This window comes from Microcebus murinus, chromosome 12 (genome assembly GCF_040939455.1).
Source record: "Microcebus murinus isolate Inina chromosome 12, M.murinus_Inina_mat1.0, whole genome shotgun sequence".
Classification (NCBI taxonomy): domain Eukaryota; kingdom Metazoa; phylum Chordata; class Mammalia; order Primates; family Cheirogaleidae; genus Microcebus; species Microcebus murinus.
Window position 1 is genome coordinate 57,165,882 of NC_134115.1, and position 25,208 is coordinate 57,191,089.

General features: G+C 39.8%; 1 protein-coding gene across 2 annotated transcripts in view; it reads left to right on the forward strand.

Moving 5' to 3' along the window:
• Positions 1–25,208, forward strand: part of NFX1 (nuclear transcription factor, X-box binding 1) — an 84,284-nt gene that overhangs the window by 55,968 nt on the left and 3,108 nt on the right. The window contains exons 12-21 of one of the 2 annotated variants that reach the window (XM_076008799.1): positions 1,532–1,614; positions 2,567–2,675; positions 4,061–4,180; positions 6,743–6,822; positions 10,899–11,129; positions 12,040–12,113; positions 13,506–13,607; positions 14,254–14,295; positions 23,391–23,489; positions 24,075–24,141. In XM_076008799.1, coding sequence (XP_075864914.1) covers positions 1,532–1,614; positions 2,567–2,675; positions 4,061–4,180; positions 6,743–6,822; positions 10,899–11,129; positions 12,040–12,113; positions 13,506–13,607; positions 14,254–14,295; positions 23,391–23,489; positions 24,075–24,141 — 1,007 coding nt within the window. The remainder of the gene's footprint in view (positions 1–1,531; positions 1,615–2,566; positions 2,676–4,060; positions 4,181–6,742; positions 6,823–10,898; positions 11,130–12,039; positions 12,114–13,505; positions 13,608–14,253; positions 14,296–23,390; positions 23,490–24,074; positions 24,142–25,208) is intronic. The other variant, XM_012770166.3, reaches the window with a different exon arrangement.

Genomic DNA, 25,208 nt, shown 5'->3' on the forward strand with positions numbered 1-25,208 from the left:
CACCTGTAATCCTACCACTCTGGGAGGCCGAGGCAGGAGGATCGCTCAAGGTCAGGAGTTCCAAACCAGCCTGAGCAAGAGCGAGACCCCATCTCTACTATAAATAGAAAGAAATTAATTGGCCAACTAAAAATATATACAAAAAATTAGCCGGGCATGGTGGCGCATGCCTATAGTCCCAGCTACTCGGGAGGCTGAGGCAGCAGGATCATTTGAGCCCAGGAGTTTGAGGTTGCTGTGAGCTAGGCTGACACCACAGCACTCTAGCCGGGGCAACAGAGACTCCATCTCAAAAAAAAAAAAAGAAAGAAGGGCTTCCTAGTCCCAGAGGTGGTTCATGCCCAAAGAGGTGAGGTTTAGCAATCACATAGGGCAGATTCACACATGTGCTGATGTGTCCCCCGCCACACACACAGACACACACGCACACACACATACCCTACAGCTTGCAGTTACACACTCACCTATAGACACTGAGCAAAGTGAGACTCTGTCTCAAAAAAGAAAAAAAAAAGAAATTATAGCCATCCTAAGTGGGTGTGAAGTAATATCTTATTGTGGTTTAGATTTGCATTTCCCTAATGACTAATGATTTTGAACATTTTTTCATGTAGTTGCTGGCCATTCGTTTATCTTCTTTGAGAAAGGATTTCTTAAAGTCTTTGCCCATTTTTAATTGGGTCGTTTGTCTTTTTGTTGTTGAGTTGAAAGAGTTCTTTATATTTTAAATCTTGGACCCTTCGGAGATATATTTGCAAATGTTTTCTCCCATTATGTGGGTTGTTGTTTTTTTTACTTTCTTTGTGGTGTCCTTTGATGCACAAAAGCTTTTGATTTTGATGAAGTCAGTTTATATGTTTTTTCTTTTCTTGCTTATGCCTTTGATGTCCTAACCACTTCTGAAAGGGTATTTGTAGAAAGGATTCCTTAAAATAGGATTACCACTTAAATTCTTTATAGATACATATATATAGAGAGTCTGCCTTCCTTATCCACGGGTTCCATATCCATGAATTCAACCAACCACAGATCAAAAATATTCAAAAAAATAAAATTGTATCTGTACTGAACATGTACAGTTTTTTTCTTGTCATTATTCCCTAAACAATATAACAACTATTTACATATCATTTACATTGTATTAGGTATTATGAATAATCTAGAGATGATTTAGAGTATAAGGGAGGATGATTATATGCTAATGAGTATGTGTGGATTTTGCTATCTAAGGGAGATCTTGGAGCCAGTCCCTCACAGATATCAAGGGACAACTGTACTCCAAAAGTTTATACACCCATCTACTAAGATGAGTGCACACCTTAACCCATACTATGTATTAATCAGACTTGCTATTTTCCCTTCTAATGTTTAACAGTTCGACAAGTGAAAATGATGTTTTAATATGTGTTTTCATTATCGCTAGTTTATTTACATTGTTACATTTTTAATTTTTCAGCCTATGGTCACTCAAATATTTGTTGAATGAATCTTCATATCCTTTGTCTGTTTTTTTCTTTTAAATTGTCTACAGCAGATGCTACATTTATGTGTGACAAGCGGTGTAACAAGAAACGGTTGTGTGGACGGCATAAATGTAATGAGATATGCTGTGTGGTAAGTGGATTTATCATCAGACATATTCAGATTCCTTTCATCCAGGTGCTGGGCTTCTGTAAGCTTCAGCCATCTGGAATGCAGCCCAGATTGAGAAATCATTGGGAGGGACCCATAAGCAGCAATCAGAAAGTTCTCATAGTCCCTGTACCCACTCAGCAGGGAACCAGACTGGGCCTTTTAAGGCCTCAGCCAGCTCAAGAACTCAGCCAGTGGCATCTGGTAACAACACAGAGGAAAAGAAAGAAGAAAGACAGATGGACTCAGGCCTCAGAGATCAAGACCACCAGATGAGCACAGTTTTCTGTAGGACACTGTGTATTGTCCCAACACAGGCTGGCCTAGACTTAGCAACTCAGGCTTCAGGTTTCATATATTCCTTAGGTCATATCAGTAGGTAAAATGAGTGTGACATTTTTTAAAGGGAGCAAGTTTCTTTATTTGAAATATTTACTCCTATGAAACTAATTAAAGGATACATTACCTGGTTATTGGTAATGTGTTATCTTGTCATATATATTATGTGTATATTATGTGTGTATATGTACATTCACACATATAACAAGATAACCAGCAAGGAAGTACATATACATGTATATGTATGTATATTAAATACATAATTATTATTTTTTAAATTTATATATTGACAAGGTAAAGAGTGATAAAGTTGTGCTGTAACCAAGACTTATAAAACCAGTTTTAAGGCTTGATGACTTCCTCTTATTATCAAAAATTTCAAATGTATACAAAAGCAGAGAGAACAGTATAGTGAGTCCCATATATATAACATCCAGCTTCAGTAGTGATGAACTCATAACTAATCTTGTTTCATCCATATCCCCACCTATTTCTCCTTCTCTTGATTATTTTGAAGCTATTCTATTAACCTGCTTGTTATGGAAAATATAAAATGGAGACCATTTTGTGAACAAATATAAATCTCTGTTTCCAGGATAAGGAGCACAAGTGTCCTTTGATTTGTGGGAGGAAACTCTGTTGTGGCCTTCATAGGTGTGAAGAACCTTGTCATCGTGGGAACTGCCAGATATGCTGGCAAGCCAGTGAGTGTCTCAAGATTGATTTGCTTAAATTGGTGTGGATTTTTTTTTTTTTTTTTGAGACAGGGTCACACTTTTTCGCCCAGGCTAAAGTGCAGTTGCATCATCATAGTTCACTGCAACCTCTAACTCCTGAGCTCAAGCAATCCTCCTGCCTTAGCTTCCCGAGTAGCTGGGACTACAGGCACATGCCACCATGTCTGAAAGTTTTGTATTTTTTATGCAGATAAGATCTTGCTATGTTGGCCAAATTGGTCTCAAATTCCTAGGCTCAAGCAGTCATCCTGCCTTGGCTTACCAAAGTGCTGGGATTACAAGTGTGAGCCACCACACCCAGCCAGTTTTAATTTTTAATATGGTGGATATAGATAAATATAACTCACGTCAGAAAGAAATTACAACTGAGAGGTTTTTTTTTCTTTTGAGAAGGGTCTCTGTTACCTAGGCTGGAATTCAGTGGCATGATCACAGCCCCAAACTGAGAAATTTAAAAACTAATTGATTCATTAGTTCATTTTAAAATAATATATATTCATTGCATGTATATAAGTACCATAATATTTTTAGAAAATTAACTATATTTTTAACAAAATAGAATAGCAGATGCCTGGTTTAATAGAAGATAGCTGAATTCTCTGATCTACTTCTCATTCAGTCTGATTAACTGGGCATGGTGGCACATGCCAGTAGTCCCAGCTACTTGGGAGGCTGAGGCAAGAGAATCACTTGAGCCCAGGAGTTTGAGGTTGTTTGTGAGCCAGGCTAACACCATCGCACTCTAACCCAGGACAACAGAGACTCTGTCTCAAAAAAAAAAAAAATTTTCAAATGATTATGGATATTCTTCTTTGAAATTATACCAAAACTCAACCTTATTTCAGAAAGGACTTGAGTCAGTGTTTTTGTTTTTGTTCTCTGTCACGTTAAAATCCATTGGTCTTTTTTATACTTTGTGATTTTTGTGTTTTATTTGTTTGCTTTTTATTGGCTACAGTTGCTAAAATGGGATCTTGTACTTTGAATGGATCTTTTACCCATGCATGATTTTATAATGGCATACACTGATCATTTAGAAAATAATTGTTCACTGGGTTATGCAGATCTTTGAAATGTTGACAAATTTCATATTGTAATATTAAATAATCATTAATACAACCTCCAATCTAATTAAAAATGATTGAGAAAAGTACTGGGAAGTTGTCATGTTCATAGTAGGAAATGGAACAATTCATATGTGTGTGTGCCTTTTTTACTTGCTTGGTTTTAATTAAAAAGAAACTCAAATTCTCCTCTAAAAAATGCAAGCATAAAAATATGTATGTATAAATATGTATGTGCATATCTCAAACTCATGAATAATTGTTTTGTTTCACCTGCTGCCCCTCCAGGTTTTGATGAATTAACCTGCCACTGTGGTGCATCAGTGATCTACCCTCCAGTTCCCTGTGGTACTAGGCCCCCTGAGTGTACCCAAACCTGCGCCAGAGTCCATGAATGTGACCATCCAGGTGAGTTTCATCTTACACCTGCACTTCCCAACCTGCTTACACCATGTCATTTAGGATGTTGCTGTGTCTTCACTGCTCTAAGGTCATGCTGTGATGGCTTCCCCCTGCTCCCCATGCTCAGGGGCTGTTTCTGTGAAGGTGGATGTGTGATCTGGGCCACAGCTGGGAATCCTACTGCCCTCCATTGCTTTATTCTAAGGATGTCAAATACACCTGAAAAGTTCTTGTCTCTCAGGAATTTCTTTCTTTGTGGGCTCCACTTCGGTGCATATTTTAAAGTTGAGCATCTTTTTATAAAATTAAAAGTGACTTTGTTGTTGTTGTTACAGAAGCAATGTATTTATTATATAAAAATAAAGAAAATAGAGATAAAGTCAAAAGATTGAAATGAAATTATCTATTATGTCACCTTTGAAGAGTTACACTTTAGTGCGTATTTTTCAGGGTCATTTTCCACATTCAAATATATATATTTGCATTTTTTCCTAAAATAAATGTGGGATCCTATTGTATTTAATAATTTGAAGCAGATTTTTTCCTCTTATATTTTTAGTCTCTCTGCTTGTCAATGAGTATTTTTCTACAATATAGATTTTTTTTTTTTTTTGAGACAGAGTCTCACTTTTGTTGCTCTGGCTAGAGTGAGTGCCGTGGCGTCAGCCTAGCTGACAGCAACCTCAAACTCCTGGGCTCAAGCAATCCTCCTGCCTCAGCCTCCCAAGTAGCTGGGACTACAGGCATGCACCACCATGCCCGGCTAATTTTTTGTATATATAATTTTAGTTGGTCAATTAATTTCTTTCTATTTTTACTAGAGACGGGGTCTCGCTCAGGATGGTTTCGAACTCCCAACCTCGAGCAATCCGCCCGCCTCGGCCTCCTACAATATAGATTTTTAATGGCAGTTAAGTGTCCTGTTACATGGATGAGCTATAATTTATTCAGTCAGACATGTGTTGCTGGACAGTTAGGTTGTTTCCAGTTTTTCTCTGATAAACTGCTGAGCTACCAGGCCAACAGCTACTTGATGTCACCAGTTTTTCATGTCTGTCAAGTCTAGTTGCTGGCTTTCCTCTAGGACCATATTGGGTCCATCATTTTATTTTACCAAGTCCCAGAGGCAAACCAGTAATAACTCAAGGCACCAGATGTGATACTCACAATAAGCCTGACCATATGATTCAGACTTATAAATAGACAATAGCTCTTTTTTTTTTCTTTATTTTTCTAGTGATGTTCAAACTAGACAATTAGCTCTTAATTTTTTAAATTAATAGAGTAAAACAGAATTAAGTAAATGCTTCATGAAGTGAAAAGTTCATTCCTTCCCTGGAGACCTTAGGATGGCCCTCCCAGCATAGTTTACAAGGCCCTCCTGTGGCATTCATGCCAGCATGAAGCCACCCAGTCAAATACCCACCCATTCCTTCCTTTACACTCACTTGCAGGTATTACAGATGAAGTCCAAATTCTGCTGAGCAATATCCATAGTAAGAAGTTAACCATTTTTGTGAATTGTGTTATTTTAGCCTGCTTTTTGTTCAGCATTCATTTCCATTTTCTTTTTTTTGAGACAAAGTCTTACTACATCACCTGGGCTAGAGCACCATAGTGTCAGCATAGCTCATGGCAACCCCAAACTCCTGGGCTCAAGCAATCCTCCTGCCTCAGCCTCCCAAGTAGCTGGGACTACAGGCACTTGCCACCACACCTGGCTAGTTTTTTCTATTTTTTGTAGATATGGATCCTTGCTTTTGCTCAGGCTGGTCTTGAACTCCTGAGCTCAAGCCATCCTTCCTGCTCGGTCTCCCACAGTGCTAGGTTTACAGGCATGAACCACCATGCTAGACCCACATTTCCATTTTCTTAAGTGTTTATTGTATATACGGCATGGTGTCAGACACAGTGTGCTTCAGAAGAACAAAAAAATAGCACATGATCTTGAGGTTCTTATGTTCTCCCTGAGAGGAAGAGGGATGGTAGTTAAGTACACATAACACATGACAAAACCAACCTTCTTATGAGACGACAGCAACCCACCTACATAAGCACTGAAACCATCAGGGAGTGTGAGGGAGCTCAGGCTAGAGTGTGGTCAGCCAAGGAAGATTTTGTTGTAGGAAATGAGTTTTGATGAACTGCCCCATATAAGCAATAAAGAAATTGGAAGGAGACAGCAGAAGCATTTTAGACAGAATCGATAGCAAAGATATATGAGCAAAAGTGAGCAGTTGCTGTACAAGGTAGGGCCAAAAAAAAAAAATGATACAGGAGGATGAACAGACCACATGGCTGTGCTGCAAGAGATGAGGTGGGAAAGCTGCCTCCTCTGCTTCTGTATTTTGGCATATCTCTTCCCCCTCAGTTGGGTTTCTTTTTCTCACTCATACTAATCCTTCAACACTTTAATGTAAAGCCAAGTTCTTTTTACTTTCCTGTGACCATTTAAAAAAGTACTCCTAGCTCCTGAATTTAAAAGTTTCATGTCATATGCCATTTATAACATGTATAATATTGCTTTATTTAGAAATTATTCCTGATGTTGCCTTTCTGTCTCTGTAGTATATCATTCTTGTCACAGTGAGGAGAAGTGCCCCCCTTGTACTTTCCTAACTCAGAAGTGGTGCATGGGCAAACATGAGGTAAGTTTTCTCTCTCAAGTGTTCATCATTGTGGACACAGGACCATGATTTAATCATTAATTTGATCTTAATGAATAAGATTTATGATTTAATTACCTAAGAGTTGTTACTGTCAACATTTCCCAAATGTATTTTAAGAAATAGAAGCTGTCTATTGCCCTTTTTCTTTTTTTTTCTTAAATAAAATTTGTATACAACAGAATTTATCCTTTTTAGTGTACAGATCTGTGAGTTTTAACAACAGAATTTATCCTTTTTAGTGTACAGATCTGTGAGTTTTAACAAAAGTGTACGCACAGTCACTACAACAGTGAAAATGTACCTTTCAGTCACACCCAAACGCTCCTTCATGCTCCTCTATAGTCATCCCCTACTCCACCTCTAGGCCCTGACGACCAATGATCAGTTGTCTGTCCCAAAGTTTTACTTTTTAAGAGTGTCACATAAACAAGAACTACCATATGATTCAGCAATCCCACTGCTGGGTATATATCCGAAGGAGGGGAATTCAGTATATCAAAAAACATATCTGCACTCCCATGTTTATTGCAGCACTATTCATAGTAGCCAAGATACGGAATCAACTTAAGTGTTCATCAACAGATGAATGGATAAAGAAATTGTGGTACATGTGCACAATGGTATACAGCCACAAAAAAATAATGAAATCCTGCCATTTGCAACAACATGGATGGAACTAGAGAACATTATTATGTTAAGTGAAATAAGCCAAACACAGAAAGATATATTTCATATGTTCTCACTCTTATGTGGGAGCTAAATAATAGAAACAATTGATCTCATGGAGACAGATAATAGAATGATGGCTACCAGAGGCTGGGAAAGGGAGTGGGGAGGAGGGGATAAAGTAGAGATGGTTAATGGGTGCAAAAATATAGTTAGATAGTTAGAATGATATTTGATTGCACAATAAAGTTACTATAATCAACAATAAGCTAGGGTATACTTTAAAATAAGTAAAATAGTAGAATTGTAATGTTCCTAACACAAAGAAATGCCTGAGATAATGAATACCCCAACTACTCAGATTTGATTAATTCACATTGTATACCTGTATCAAAACACCACATGTACCGTATAAAAATACACAACTATTATCATGTACCCATAATAAAAAATTAAAAATTAGAAAAAAGAATGTCACATAAGCAGAATCATATAGTAGGTACCATTTTGAATCTTTTTTGCTGGTTTTTTTTTTTTTTTTTTTTTTTTTTGAGACAGAGTCTCACTTTGTTGTCCAGGCTAGAGTGAGTGCCGTGGCGTCAGCCTAGCTCACAGCAACCTCAAACTCCTGGGCTTGAGTGATCCTTCTGCCTCAGCCTCCCGAGTAGCTGGGACTACAGGCATGCGCCACCATGCCCGGCTAATTTTTTATATATATATCAGTTGGCCAATTAATTTCTTTCTATTTATAGTAGAGACGGGGTCTCGCTCTTGCTCAGGCTGGTTTTGAACTCCTGACCTTGAGCAATCCGCCCGCCTCGGCCTCCCAGAGTGCTAGGATTACAGGCGTGAGCCACAGCGCCCGGCCAAATGTTTGTTTTTTTTTTTTTTTTTTTTTTTTTTTTGAGACAGAGTCTCACTTTGTTGTTCAGGCTAGAGTGAGTGCCATGGCGTCAGCCTAGCTCACAGCAACCTCAAACTCCTGGGCTCAAGCGATCCTCCTGCCTCAGCCTCCCGAGTAGCTGGGACTACAGGCATGTGCCACCATGCCCGGCTAATTTTTTATATATATATCAGTTGGCCAATTAATTTCTTTCTATTTTTAGTAGAGACGGGGTCTCGCTCTTGCTCAGGCTGGTTTTGAACTCCTGACCTTGAGTGCTGTTATTTTTTAATCTGGTTACAACCAAATGAAATTCAACCACTTGGCCTTGAGAACATGTACTGTGTTCAGAGAGAACTAGATTAACCAGCATGGGGAAAGGTGTTTCAGTGAGAGCATCCCAAGAGTAGAAGTGGACTCTCCACCACCTGCCACTCACTGTTCCTTCTCCCTGTGCAACTGCCCATCCTGACCACTGGGCCAATGTGCCTTCCTTTAGTCTCACCTACACTTCTATGTTGCTGGTACCTTGAAAGACTTTCACCCTGATTCTTAAACTCGAAACCATATTTGGCATTGTCAAAGAGTTTTATAGACTCTTTAAAACACTTAAAGTTTTCTTTTATTTAAAAAAATGCATATTCATTGTAGACAGTTGAGAAGATATAATTCTGCTACTGAGAAAGAAATGATGCTTATTAACTTTGTGGTGTAAAACTACTAGGCATGTGTGGTAAACACTTTTCCCTACTCTGCTTAGGATTATACTGTTTTATAACATGTTGGCCAACAATTCTTGACACTCTCTTGACATCTATAACAACATCCTTTCAGTATTCTTTTCTTATATTGATGGACATATTTTTCTCCACTTATTTCCTGTGGGTGGTTCTCAAGTCCTTGATGTTTATTCTTCCTCTATAAATCTCACTTCCTCTTTGAGTTTATCCATTCTAAGACATCCATGTATCATCTCTGTGTTGATGACTTATTCAAACTTTATCCAGATATTGAGACCCTACTGTATGGTAGGTGACAGGCTAGATTTGGGTGATTCAGAAGTGAATGAGACCGATATGACCCCTGCCCTTATGGAGCCTTCACTTTGGGGTGGGAGGCAGACACGCAAACAGGTAATTGCAGCAATGTGGGAAATACAGAATACTGAGGGGAACAGAAGGGCTCCCTACCTGGTGAAGGTTTTCTGGAGGAAGTAACATCCTAAAGAATAGTGGGACAATAGGCAAATAATGTGTGGAGAGGGTGACAGGACAGAGCATGTACAAAAATTATCCCCATCCCCTGGCAATAGAATAGGTAAGGTTTAATGATTGGGAACTACATTCTACCAAATACTGATTCTAGAGTTATTGGAAGCATGTTTGTCCTGGCCTTCAGAAGCTTCTTCAAAAGTGGAAGTTATGCATCACTGCAGAAATATATTTCTCATTTTGAGAGTTCTTGAAAGAATTTGAGTGAATACATAAGAGTAACCTTTGGGCCGGGTGCTGTGGCTCACGCCTGTAATCCTAGCACTCTGGGAGGCCGAGGAGGGTGGATTGCTCGAGGTCAGGAGTTTAAAACCAGCCTAAGCAAGAGTGAGACCCTGTCTCTGCTATAAATAGAAAGAAATTAATTGGCCAACTAATATATATATATATATAGAAAAAATTAGCCGGGCATGGTGGCGCATGCCTTAGTCCCAGCTACTCGGGAGGCTGGGGTAGTAGGATTGCTTGAGCCCCAGGAGTTTGAGGTTGCTGTGAGCTAGGCTGACGGCACGGCACTCACTCTAGCCTGGGCAACAAAAAGTGAGAGACTCTGTCTCAAAAAAAAAAAAAAAAAAAAAGAGTAACCTTTGGTCCCACAGGAGCAAAATTCCAGCAGTTTTTCCTGCATTTGGCAAGCCTAGAAGCAGACAATTTTTCAAGAAAAAATTGAACTGGGGATTCCATTGCCTGTTGCCTATTAATTTTTTAAAGGACAGGACTGCCTGAAGCTATGGAGACCATGAGTTGGGAGATGTGAAGAGATCTGAATGTTTAATTACATAAAACAACCCTGTCAGCAGTCTCAGAACCCTGGGCCAAGGTTGCCTTCCACCCCAGCCATTGCAAGGGTTGGTCTGTCAACTCAAAGCCATAGCAGTTTGGATAGGAAGGGAAAGATACCTGATCCTCTCAGTTAGTCTTAGCATTTTTCAGGTACTCCCTAGTGATCTGTTTCCATTTGCTTGTTGCCACCTTGGAAAGTTTATGTCCCAGGTTACATTTTTGGCTTCTGCCACAAATCCTTTTGGATCATAACAAGCATTATTATTAAATAAAGTTCAGATTTGTTTTCTGCTCAAACTAACCTTTCAAACTTTGAAAATCAAACTAATTTTTTTCAGATAAGAGCTTTTTAAAAAAATATTTTAAAAGTTCAGAAATGTTTTAAGAGGAAGTTAAAATTTACCCTAAATCCCACATGGAGATGAGAATCTGGCTATTTCTGTCTCTCCTAGTTACGAAGCAACATACCCTGTCACCTGGTTGATATCTCTTGCGGGTTACCCTGCAGTGCCACGCTTCCGTGTGGGATGCACAAGTGTCAGAGACTCTGTCACAAAGGAGAATGTCTTGTGGATGAGGCCTGCAAGCAGCCCTGCACCACCCCCAGAGCTGACTGTGGCCACCAGTGTATGGCACCCTGCCACCCCAGCTCACCCTGCCCCGTGACTGCTTGTAAAGCCAAGGTAGGTATTTGTGGCCCCAGATGGGGTGTTGACTGTGGTTCTGGGGCTGCTAGTGAGTCCAGAACAGTCTGCAGTAGCCCCTGGGCATGCCTCTTAATCAGGGATCATTGGTTGTAAGGAAATGCAAGTTAAGTTAACAAGAGAAAGGTTATATAAATCATGTAGGCTTCTGGCCACCCAGTTTGCTTTGGCCTTTTAATTCAGCAAGTACTGCCACCTGACCACAGTCTCTGCCTCCTTTATATCAAATTCTCAAGAGACTCTATCTAATCCACTTATTTAACACACCTATTAATATAAATGCCTATCTTGTGTAAGACATTATCCAAGGTGCTGGGGCTAAATTAGCAAGCAAGAGACACATGGTTCCTCACAATTTGATGGGCTACATTCTCAGTTAACTAATCATGACTGTCATGTCATGGAGGAATCGTCACACCCTTATGGAAGGTGCTGTGAAAGCATGTAAATGGGAGAGTTAGCCTAGCCTGTGGGATAAGGCAAGTCTACCCTGAGTAGGTGAAAGCAGTGGGATGAGCTGGAGTTGGCTAGGCCTCAGTTGGGTCTGGGTCAAGTGTCCACCTCTGGATCAGTGGTGAAAACTTCATCTAGGGCTGTCCCATCAGCCGGGATTAAGAACAGAAATACAATAGTTTCCAGAAAGGTACATTGTGACCAGGGCACTTCCCTCCTAGCATGTCAACTACTGTGTTGTTAATTTGCATGTACGTTTAGTTTCTTCTATCTTGGAGAGTTGCCACTCACTCTCTATTCTCTGCCATGGTTTGATCTGAGAGAGGATTTAAAAGTGAAACCTAAAAAAAAATAAAATAAAAAAAATAAAAGTGAAACCTGCTTACTCATCTGGTTTCCATGTGCTGAAAGTTGCTCCATGTAAATCTGATTTCAGGTAGAGCTACAGTGCGAATGTGGACGAAGAAAAGAGATGGTGATTTGCTCTGAAGCATCCAGTACTTATCAAAGGTTAGTGCTACTTAAATATTAACTGGTGTACCTAGGTGAAGGGGATACATGTGTTTATTGTAGAATACTTGCAGCTTTTCTAGAGGTTGGAAAGTTTTTTGAAGAATTTTTTTTTTTTTTTTGAGACAGAGTCTCGCTTTGTTGCCCAGGCTAGAGTGAGTGCCATGGCGTCAGCCTCGCTCACAGCAACCTCAAACTCCTGGACTCAAGCAGTCCTGCTGCCTCAGCCTCTCGAGTAACTGGGACTACAGGCATGCGCCACCATGCCCGGCTAATATTTTCTATATATATTAGTTGGCCAATTAATTTCTTTCTATTTATAGTAGAGACGGGGTCTCGCTCTTGCTCAGGCTGGTTTCGAACTCCTGACCTCGAGCAATCCGCCCGCCTCGGCCTCCCAGAGTGCTAGGATTACAGGCGTGAGCCACTGCGCCCAGCCTGAAGAAATTTTTTAAAAATCTAGTTTCTTTGGTTCAAAGAAAAAGTGCTGCTTTATGTACCGTTTCTTCCCTAACTTTAGTTTGTAAAATAGCCTTTTTTTTTTTTTTGAGACAGAGTCTCACTCTGTTGCCCGGGGTAGAGTGCCGTGGCATCAGCCTAACTCACAGCAACCTCAAATTCCTGGGTTCAGGCGATCCTCCTGCCTCAGCCTCCTGAGGGGTCTCACTCTTGCTCAGGCTGGTCTTGAAATCCTGACATTGAACGATCTTCCTGCCTTGGCCTCCTAGAGTGCTAGGATTATAGGCGTGAGCCACCACACCTGGCCTAAAATACCCTTTTTATTTCTCCTCCTCCTCCTCCTCCTTTCCATCTTACTCTTATTACATAAAAAGGAAAGATGCCCTGAAGTTAGATTAATTGCTTTAACATTCTGCCATTTAGAATTGCTTTGACATTCTAAGTGGCACAGCCAGGGCTAAATCCTGTGCTCCTCTTCTGGTATAGGGGTTTCTGATTGTTTTGTGAGGTATCTTTGCAGCCTTCTGAAGTCTTGGGACCTATGAAGTCATACAGGGATCTGAGTACAGAGGTAGAGGTGTGAGAGAATGGTTGTGTGTATCTGTGGTTAGATGAAGAAATGTGCCATAGATATAGGACTTTAGGAGTATGCAGATATCAGATTGGCTGTGTTCAAATACTTACTGGATGCCAGGCATAGGCCTGCATGTTCAAGGGGGTACTGAGCAGTTGGGTCACCTCATTGCTTCCTATATAGCTGCTTAGAATCTAATTGAGGAGATACGACATAACATGCAGGTAGTTCATAATAGGTGGGCTTCCAAGGCCACACAGATTGTCATACGTTTGCTTTGAAAGAGGTCTTCTGCATCCCCACTATGGGCAGGTTCTTGTGAAACTGCAATGCCTCTTCTCTTTATTTTTATATTTCAGAATAGCTGCTATTTCCATGGCCTCTAAAATAACAGACATGCAGCTTGGAGATTCTGTGGAGATCAGTAAGTTAATTACCAAGAAGGAAGTTCAACAAGCCAGGTAATTTTTTAAATGGATATATATGCCTTCTTTCTTCAGGTAGTCTAGAGGGCACTGATGATTCATTTATTTCGATCCCCCACAGTAGAGCCTTGCACACACAGTAAGTGTTCAGTAGGCGTTTGATGTTAAGAGGCCAAGCCCACTCCAACCCCAATGAATCCTACTCAAAATATAGCTAAGACTAGAAGAGACCTTCCAGGCCTCACTACAGAAGGTAGCTAGAAGCAGAGGTCTGGATGTCTCATGCCTAACCCACAGGAGAATACAGAACCAGAGTGGTGGCTATATCTAGAGAGGGAATTTGGGCTGTTAGAGGGGCACTTGGGGAGCATTTGGTGGCTGAGCAGCCAGGAAACACTGTGAGGACTCGTTGACCCCCATAACCCAGAAGCCTGCCCACCTGTCCTTGAGAGGGACCTCATCCAGCCATTCCTAGATTGGGGTCCCAGGGAGATGATGAAATTCCCAGGGCAGGGGGTGCTAGTGGAACCTAGCCTCACAGACTCTTCCTGGCCTGAGTTGTCCTTTGGCAAGAGTCAGCTATGTTTTCAGGTTGACTATCTAAGACTTCTTTTCTTGCTGGGTAGGAGCTATAAAGCCTGTACCCTGACTTTGTTTTTTTTTTTTTCATTTGCTTATCAAGGCTGGAGTGTGATGAGGAGTGTTCAGCCTTGGAAAGGAAAAAGTAAGTAGTTTCAACTACTTTTTAATCTCCATGCCTTTGAGCTCTGTGAAATTAATGAGAGGGAGCAACCATTAAGACATTCAGCCGGGCGCGGTGGCTCACGCCTGTAATCCTAGCACTTTGGGAGGCCGAGGCGGGCGGATTGCTCAAGGTCAGGAGTTCGAAACCAGCCTGAGCAAGACCCCGTCTCTACCAAAAATAGAAATAAATTAATTGACCAACTAAAAATATATATACAAAAAATTAGCCGGGCATGGTGGCGCATGCCTGTAGTCCCAGCTACTCGGGAGGCTGAGGCAGTAGGATCGCTGAGCCCCGGAGATTGAGGTTGCTGTGAGCCAGGCTGACGCCACGGCACTCACTCTAGCCTGGGCAACAAAGTGAGACTCTGTCTCAAAAAAAAAAAAAAAAAGACATTCAACACTGTTCTGAGTCTTTTTTATTGCTATCAAAGAGCAAGAGAAATGCTATCATCAGGAATTGAATTGTCTAAGAATAAACCACTCAGGTGATTTCAGCATATTCAGAAACATGAGCTGTGTGGTTTGGGGCATTGTGTAAACATCACATGTCACAGCATACTTACTAGCCAACTTCCTGATTCCAACAGAGATAAAAGGTTTAAAATACTGTTTAATGTACTTTTGTATTGAAGTATAACATACATATGGAAGATTAGAAGTGTACTGATTGGTGAATGATCACAAGTGAATATAGTTGTGTAACCAAGCACTCAGGTGAAAAAATAATTAACAGAACATTTTCTTGTACCTTACGAAGATATCACCTCTATCTCGACTTCTAACACTTTAGTTTTTCTGTTTTTGAACTTTAAGTAATGAAATTATATAAGTTTTGTTTGTTTGTTTTGAGACAGAGTCTTACTCTGTCGCCCAGGCTAGAGTGAGTGCTGGGGCATCAGCCTAGCTCACAGCAGCCTCAGTCTCCTGGGCTCAGCGATCCTACTGCCTCAGTCCCAAGTAGCTGGGACTACAGGCATGCACCACCATGCCCAGCTAATTTTTTGTGTATATATATTTTTAGTTGGTCAATTAATTTCTTTCTATTTTTGGTAGAGACGGGGTCTTGCTCAGGCTGATTTTGAACTCCTGACCTTGAGCAATCCACCTGCCTCAGCCTCCCAGAGTGCTAGGATTACAGGCGTGAGCCAATGCACCCGGCCAAGAATATTCTTATACTTGCTTTGCTGGGGTTTTTTTTTGTTTGTTTTTTTTTTTTGAGACGGAGTCTCACTCTGTTGCCTGGGCTAGGATGACACCACGGCACTCTAGTTAGAGTGCCGTGGTGTCACCCTAGCTCACAGCAACTTCCAACTCCCAGGCTCAAGCAATCCTCCTGCCTCAGCCTCCCAGGTAGTTGGGACTACAGGCACACACTACCGTGCCTGGCTCATTTTTTCTACTTTTAGTTGTTTGGCTAATTTCTATTTATGGTAGAGATGGGGTCTCGCTCTTGCTCACGCTGGTCTGAAACTCCTGAGCTCAAGCAATCCTCCCGCCTTGGCCTCCCAGAGTGCTGGGATTACAGATGTGAGCCACTGTGCCTGGCTGCTTTGCTGTATATTTCTGTACATTTCTGTTGGATATAAACTTAGGAGTAGAATTGCTGATTAATAGGATTCATATATGTTCAGCTTTAGAAGATTCTGCCAAACAGCATCCAAAGTAGTTGTACCAAATTGCACTCCCACAAGCAGAGTAGTCATTCCCATCACTATACATTTTTGTCAGCACTTGAGATTGTCAGTCTTTTTAATTTTAGCCATTATTGTGGATATGTAGCAGGTTATTAAGTGGTTTGTTTTTTTGTTGTTGTTTTGTTTTTGTTTTTTTTTTTTGAGACAGAGTCTTACTTTGTTGCCCAGGCTAGAGTGAGTGCCGTGGTGTCAGCCTAGCTCACAGCAACCTCAAACTCTTGGGCCCAAGCAATCCTACTGCCTCAGCCTCCTGAGTAGCTGGGACTACAGGCATGCGCCACCATGCCTGCCTAATTTTTTCTATATATATTAGTTGGCCAATTAATTTCTTTCTATTTATAGTAGAGACGGGGTCTCACTCTTGCTCAGGCTGCTTTGGAACTCCTGACCTCGAGCAATCCACCCTCCTCGACCTCCCAGAGTGCTAGGATTATAGGCGTGAGCCACCATGCCTGGCCTGTTAAGCTTTTAATTTATATTTTCCTGATGATTTACAAGGTTGAACACCTCTCTTACATTTATTGGCCATTGGATATCCCTGTTTGTGAAATGCCTACTCAGGTCTTTCACTTATTTTTTAATTGTGTTGTCTCTTTTTCATATTGACTTATAGGAGTTCTTTATATATTCTGGATATGATTCCTTTGTTGGTTTTATATATTGTGAGCATTTTATTGAACTCTGTACCTTCATTTTTTTTTCTCTTATGATGTGTTTTAATAAAGAGAAGTTTCTAATCTTAGTTTGCCCAGTTTGTCTGCCTTTTCCTTAATGAGTGCTTTTTTATGTCCTGTTTCAGAAAAATTTATCTATCCTAAGGTCATGTTGTCTATCCTAAGGTCATCTACTGTTACTACCTAGAAGCATTTTTTTCTTTAGAAGCATTATTATTTTATTTATTTATTTTTATTTTTTTATTTCAGCATATTATGGGGGTACAAATGTTAAGGTTATATATATTGCCCATGCTCTCCTCCCTCCTAGAAGCATTATTATTTTACCTTTCACATTTAGATCTCCACTTGACCTGGAATGATTTATTAAAATATAGTATAAGGAGAGTTTGCAACTCAGGTTTTTTTCCCCATATGAATATTCATTTGACCAGTACCAAGATTGTCCTTTACCCAGCACTCTGCAGTGCCACCTTTGTCATAAGTCAAGTATTCATATATATGTGAGTCTATTTCTGAGCTTACTGTGTTCCGTTGCACTAGTATCACAGTGCCTTAATTATTTTACCTGTACAACAAGTCTTAATATCTGGTAGTATATCTCCTCAAACATGGTTGTTCAAGATTATCTTGACTATTCTTGGCCCTTTGTATTTCCACTTAAATTTTAGCTAATATCTATCTAAGAAATCTGCTGGGTTTTGATTGAGTTGGTATTTAATTTGTAGATCAATTTGGGGAGATTTGGCATCTTTATAATATTGAGTTTTCTAATCCATGAGCAAAGTGTATCCTTCCATTTCGTGTCTCCTTTATTTTTCTTAATGATAATTTATAGTTTTCGGTATGTAGATTTTGCACATCTTTCGATAGATTTGTTCCTTGCTCTTTGAAGTTTTTGATGCTGTTATAAATGGTTTTTTTTTTCTTGTTTTTTTTTTTTTTTTTTTGAGACACAGTCTCACTTTGTTGCCCAGGCTAGAGTGAGTGCCGTGGCGTCAGCCTAGCTCACAGCAACCTCAAACTCCTGGGCTCAAGCAATCCTCCTGCCTCAGCCTTCCGAGTAGCTGGGATTACAGGCATGCGCCACCATGCCCAGCTAATTTTTTCTATATATATTAGTTGGCCAATTAATTTCTTTCTATTTTTAGTAGAGACGGGGTCTCGCTCAAGCTGGTTTTGAATTCCTGACCTCGAGCAATCTACCCGCCTTAGCCTCCCAGAATGTTAGGATTACAGGCCTGAGCCACTGCGCCCGGCCTTTTTTCTTGTATTTTAAATTTTTATTTTCTAATTGCTTGTTGCTGGTGTTTAGAAATACAGTTGATGTTTATTGATCTGCTTAGCAAAACTGCTAAATTCACTTATTTCTAGTTTGTTGATCCTTTTGGATTTTGCATGTATACAATCATGTCTTCTAATAATATTAGTTTTATTTCTTTCCAATTCTTTGGTTTCTTTGTCTTACCTTATTGCACTGGCTAGGGCCTTAATTACATCGTTCAGTGGAAGGTTGTAATAATAGATATACTGATTAATCCTTGATTTCGTAAGGAAAACTTTAAATATTTCACTATTAAGTTGCTTACGGCAAACATATTTAATTTGCGGTAAGTTACTCTTTATCAGATTAAGGGACATTTACTCAGTAACTGGCAAGCTTTCTGATTCCAACAAAGAGTAATTAAAAGAAATTGCCCTGTAAAATGTTAATAGTGGAGAATTGAGAAGGGTATGTAAAAGTTCATTGTAATATTCTTATAACTTGCCTTGAAATTTTTTTAAGAAAGTACTGTAAGTACTGGGCAAAACCCGTGCCCTTTAGGAACCATTAGTCACAGTGTTAGTGTTCTCAACTCCAAATGTGAGTTAGGAGTCCTGGGTATTGAGAAACTCTGTAGTGAATACATAGAAGGCCTCTAAAACATGGAAATGCACTTTGTGTAGTTGAGAAACAGTATTATATACCAGCTAGAGCCAGAGCTCTAGAGTCAGATTGCCTGGATTTGAATCCTAACATCACAAAAATGCTTAGCTATGAGACCTTGGGCAAGTCACATATTCCTTCTTAACCTTAGTTTTCTAAAAAAATCTAGAAGTGGTGACAATAATATTATTTACTTTCCAGAGTTATTATAAGGGTTCATACATTATAACTGGTAAATGTAAAGGTCTTCACATGAGCCTGGCACATAGTAGATACTCAGTAAATGTTAGTTAGTGATTAGAACTGGCTTCTATTTTCTAAAGTCTTTTTAATTTCTCTTCAATCTTAGTGATGACATAATGATCCCCACTATTTAAAGATTCTTTCTTTTTTTTTTTTTCTTTTTTTTTTTTTTTTTTTTTTTTTTTTTTTTTTTTTTTTTTGAGACAGAGTCTCGCTTTGTTGTCCAGGCTAGAGTGAGTGCCGTGGCGTCAGCCTAGCTCACAGCAACCTCAAACTCCTGGGCTTGAGTGATCCTTCTGCCTCAGCCTCCCGAGTAGCTGGGACTACAGGCATGCGCCACCATGCCCAGCTAATTTTTTTTTATATATATATCAGTTGGCCAATTAATTTGTTTCTATTTATAGTAGAGACGGGGTCTTGCTCTTGCTCAGGCTGGTTTTGAACTCCTGACCTTGAGCAATCCGCCCGCCTCGGCCTCCCAAGAGCTAGGATTACAGGCGTGAGCCACAGCGCCCGGCCTAAAGATTCTTTCTTAATACATACTAATCTAAGAAAAAAAAAGAAATGGGCCAGGCGTGGTGGCTCATGTCTGTAATCCCTGTACTTCAGGAGGCCAAGGCAGGAGGATCACTTGAGGCCATGAGTTCAAGACCACCTGAGCAATATAAGACCTCACTTGAGCCCAAGAGTTCGAGGTTGCAGTGATCAGTGATCCAGCCACTGCATTCCAGCCTGGCTGACAGAGAGAGACTCTGTCTCAAAAAAAAAGAAATGCAAATTTTCAAAAGAAAATGTCATCTAAAGTTTTATATATAAATATACACACACACACATTACATAAATCAAGAACTAGCAGGTTAAATTCAGCCAACAGACAGGTTTCATTGATGTTTAAATTTGAATTGGTAGCCAACTAATCATAACATCAAAAAATCTCCCCCTAAAAATTCTCTTGAAAATTTGAAAAGTAAGCCTCTCTTGAAAAATTAGAAAATCTAGCAATATGAACAAGATTCTTATGGACATTAAGCTTGCAAGTGACATCTGTCACAGTGTAGATTAAAACTGTACTAAGTGCTAAGCTGAATTCTATTTAAAGTAAATAAATAACTGGATGTTGGTGAGATGCCATGAGATTCAGATAAGCACAAAGTGGCATTTTTAGTGACCACTTAGGCCACATTGATCAAGAGTCTTATGTCCATTTCATGCAACCCCACAACTGGAAACATTTTCCAGGGAAATTATTTTGAAATTTTCTTGCACAGATATATTAATTGTCATTTATAATATTAAGAAACTAGGGAATTGTTAAACGTAAATGTGGAATGTTTAAGTAAATTATGGGAAATACATAATTAGAAGATTATGAACTATTAAAACAGTATGTGTGCAGCCGGGCACTATGTGGCTCATGCCTATAATCTCAACACTTTGTGAGGCCAGGAATTGAAGACCAGGCTGGGCAACATATCAAGATCTCGTCTCTACAAAACATTTTTTAAAAATTAGCTGAGCTTGACAGCACATGCCTATAGTCCTAGCTACTTAGGGGGCTGAGGCAGAAGAATCGCCTGAGCCCAAGAGTTCAAGGTTGTAGTGAGCTACTATGATCACACCATTGCACTCCAGCCCAGAGCAAGACCCTGTCTCGAAAAAAAAAAAAACAGTAAGTGTGAAAACCAAATAGTAGTATGAGAACTGCTAATCATACAATGAAGTGGGGGAAACTTACAGGTTTTTTTAATTTAATTTAAAAATTTGGGGTTGCTGTGAGTTAGGCTGGCGCCATGGCACTGTAGCCTGGGCAACAGAGTGAGACTCTGTCTCAAAAAAAAAATATTTTTTTTTAATTTATTTTTTATTGAGATATAAAAATTGTATTTATTTATAGTGTACGGCATGATTTTTTGGTTTTTGGTTTTTTGTTTTTTTTTTGAGCCAGAGTCTCGCTTTGTTGCCCAGGCTAGAGTGAGTGCCATGGCATCAGCCTAGCTCACAGCAACCTCAAACTCCTGGGCTCAAGCAATCCTACTGCCTCAGCCTCCCAAGTAGCTGGGACTACAGGCATGCGCCACCATGCCTAGCTAATTTTTTCTATATATTTTTAGCTATCTAATTAACTTCTTTCTATTTTTAGTAGAGATGGGGTCTTGTTCTTGCTCAGGCTGGTCTCGAACTCCTGAGCTCAAATGATCCACCCACCTCGGCCTCCCAAAGTGCTAGGATTAGCATGAGCCACTATCCCCAGCCTGAAACAGTTTTATATATACCAATTGCAGCCACTTAAAATGATAGGCAAGCCAGGCATGTGGTGACACATGGCTATAGTCCTAGCTACTCAGAAGGATGAGGAGGCAGGATCCCTTGAGCCTAGGAGTTTGAGTCCAGCCTGGGCAACATAGTGAGACCATGTCTCTAATAAAGAATTTTAAAAAATAAATAAATTTAAAAAATTATAGGGAAACTGTTTGGGGGATTTTAAATTAGTATAGCTACTATGGAAAATAGTATGAAGGTTCCTCAAAAAATTAAAAATAGAAATGCCATATGATCCAGCACTCCTACTACTGGGTATATAAGGGAATGAAAGCAGTATGTCAAAAAGATATCTGCACACTCATGTTTATTGCAGCACTATTTACAATAGCCAAGATATGGAATGAACTCAGGTGTCAATACAGATGAATGGGTAAAGAAAATGGGGTATATAGCAGAATACTATTCAGCCACAAAGAAGAATGAAATCATTTGCAGCAACATGGATAGAACTGATGGTCATTGTGTTGTTAAATAACCCAGGCACAGAAAGACAAATATCATATGCTCTCACTCATATGTAGGAGCTAAAAAAGTTAATGTCATAAAGGTAGAGAGTAGAATGATAGATACTAAAGGCTGGGAAGCATGTGGAGGGGGGATGAAGAGAGGTAGGTTAATAGGTACAAGCATACAGTTAGATAAAAGGCATAAATTCTGTTGTTCAATAGCAGAATAGAGTATCTACAGTTAACAATGATGTATTTTATATTTCACACCGCAGAGTACTAACCACTATACGATCACGGCTGTATTTTATATTTCAAAGTAGCTAGAAGAGAGGACTTGAATTGTTCCCAACATAGAGAAATGATAAATACTCAAAGTAGTGGATACCTCAGATACCCTGATGTGATCATTACACATTCTATGCACATAACAAAATATCACATGTACCCCTAAATATATAAAATATTATGTATCAATAAAAAAGATTATTTAAAGAAAATAGGGTGTATATGTGTGTATGTATGTGTGTGTATATGTATATACATATGAATACACACACAAACACACAGTGGAATAAATACTATTTGCCCACAAAAAAGAATGAAATTCTGTTATTTGCAACAACATATATGGACCATCCAGTCATGTTAAATGAAATAAGCCAGATGCAGAAAGACAAATACTATATATGATCAGAGACTGAGGAGCAGAAAGGGGAAGATGGGGAGAACTTGATCAGTGTGTAAAAAGTTAAAATTAGGAGGATAAGTTCTAGTGTTCTGTTGCACAGTTGGGTAATGATGGTTAACAGTAAGGTGTATGGTATAGTATATTACAAAATTGCTAGGAGAGAGGATTTTGAATGTTCTCACTGCAAAGAAATGATAAATGTATGAGGTAATGGATATACCTAATACACCTATTTGGTCATTATACAACATATATATGTATTGTAACATCGAAACATCAAATTGTACCTTATAAACATTTACAATTACAATGTGCCATAAAAACATAAAAAATAAATATATTAAAATACAGTGTTTCTGTTGTTAATGGCAGATTTTCTATAATGTGATATTAATTTTAACATTTATATGTCTATTTTATGTCCTTTATGTTTACATTAAGCCTCAGAGAATGTCAATCCCCATTGACCAACCATTCCCAGTGATCTCACACCCCCAACCTTCTCTTCCCAAATAATCCAAGTCCACAGTGTTCAGCCTGTGGCTTGCTTAGACCCACATATCTATTTTATTTATTTTCTTCAATGAAGACAATACCACATCTTGACCCAAATTGTTGTTATTCTTTCCTTAATAATCTGTTTTACTGAAATGAGATAAATAATGTATAAAGAATTTAGGATGTGTCTGAGAGGCCAAGGCGGGCGGATTGCTCAAGGTCAGGAGTTCGAAACCAGCCTGAGCAAGAGCGAGACCCCGTCTTTACTATAAATACAAAGAAATTAATTGGCTAAGTAATATATATAGAAAAAATTAGCCTGGCATGGTGGCGCATGCCTGTAGTCCCAGCTACTCGGGAGGCTGAGGCAGCAGGGTTGCTTGAGCCCAGGAGTTTGAGGTTGCTGTGAGCTAGGCTGACACCATGGCACTCACTCTAGCCTGGGCAACAAAGCGAGACACTGTCTCAAAAAAAAAAAAAAAAAAAATTTAGGCTGTGGTAATAATTCTTTGTAACTATAAGGTAGTTTCCCTCCTACTCCTTTCCTTTTATTTGCATACTTCTCTCCCACTTGCAGGAGGTTAGCAGAGGCATTTCATATCAGTGATGATTCTGATCCTTTCAATATACGTTCTTCAGGGTCAAAATTCAGTGATAGTTTGAAAGAAGATGCCAGGTATGTAACTTGTTACCTACTTTCTTACTTGAAGCTTATAAGATTATTTGGTCTCTTAAGATCTAGTGACTAATATGTATTCCTTCTGTGAATAAGCCAGTTCAAGTTTGTTTATCTGTTGTAAGCCTTCTCTTGGTTTCTCGAAACTATACCCTTAAAGAACTAAAGTTGAGGTGGGGATGGGGATGGGGATATGGTAAGAATTTGAGCCTTGTTTTATAAGTCTTCAGGCTGAACTAGACTGAACTGAAATATCTCTGGGCTTCATTCTACCTCTGTCTACCCAGGTCTCACATTCCCATGGGTTCTCACTTGGAGCAGTAACAGCTCTTATTTTCCTCCTGTCTCCTGGCCCTCTGATGGTTATTTCTCCTTTTGTCTTCTCTTTTCTCATAATTATTTTCTCTTTTGATCTTCCTTTGTTTCATCACAGTTGACCTTCTGTTATCGGACAATTCATGACCTCTGCAGTTTTTCTGTCAACATTGTCCATTGTTTGTACTCTACAGGCAAAGGGTGGATGGAAGAGGTTCCCAGAAGGGCAGGAACAGATGAAATTAACTGTGGTGATTTTTTTCATTTCAGGAAGGACTTAAAGTTTGTCAGTGACATCGAGAAGGAAATGGAAACCCTTGTGGAGGCTGTGAATAAGGTTGAAGTCAAAATCCCACTCGACATTTCTCTAAGGCTACCTTGATAAAAAAAAAAATCAGGTTGCAGAAACACTGTCAGCCTAGAGTAGTTGTAGGAAAAAGTTACTTCCTTGAGGATCCTTCTCTTTCCCAAAAGCCTATCTATGGAAGCCTCTCCTAGTTCAATTATTGCAGAAAAGATATGCAATCAAATGTGAACAAAAATCCTGGCTAAGTGCCCAAGAATGGGTAGAGAAACTTGGCAAGGGTGCTCACTAGTGATAGCTGAGTGACTACATGGGACACTTAGGAAGACACACAAAGCCCTCACATGTTTGAATGGCTGTGATACGATAGGAGAGCACACGGGCTCTTTGTTATCCCAAAGGCAGGAAAGAAACCCTGGGGGAAGGATAAAAGTAGTATGACTGGAACTAAAGAGAGTGAGGTAGACTCCTTCAGGAGAGCAAGGCCCCTGTCCTGGAGGCGGCCAGGGTTGTCAAGGAGGTAGCCAGGCTAGAGTGAGTGCTGTAGCATCAGCCTAGCTCACAGCAACCTCAAACTCCTGGGCTCAGGCGATCCTCCTGCCTCAGCCTCCCGAGTAGCTAGGACTACAGGCATGCGCCACCATGCCCAGCTAATTTTTTCTATATGTATTAGTTGGCCAATTAATTTCTTTCTATTTATAGTAGAGATGGGGTCTCACTCTTGCTCAGGCTGGTTTCAAACTCCTGACCTTGAGCAATCCACCTGCCTCAGCCTCCCAGAGAGCCAGGATTACAGGTGTGAGCCACTGTGCCCGGCCAGTGAAAAAGTCTTTAATTTAGTCAGAAGCTGCCAGTGCTGCATCGTCTTCCTCTTCAGTCAGTGGGACCTGGGAGTGAGGATGAGATGGCTGCTTGAGCTTGAGCTGCATATCTAAGGATGATGGTTTTCCCTACCCCCTTCCCATTCCTTTCTCCCTTTTTTTATCACTTCCCAACAGAATACTAACATGAAGGAAAATATGGAATGCATTGTTCCTCTCCTAATTAAGAAACCTGAGCAAATGTATTTCTTGTTTATATGTCTGTATCTGTATGATTTT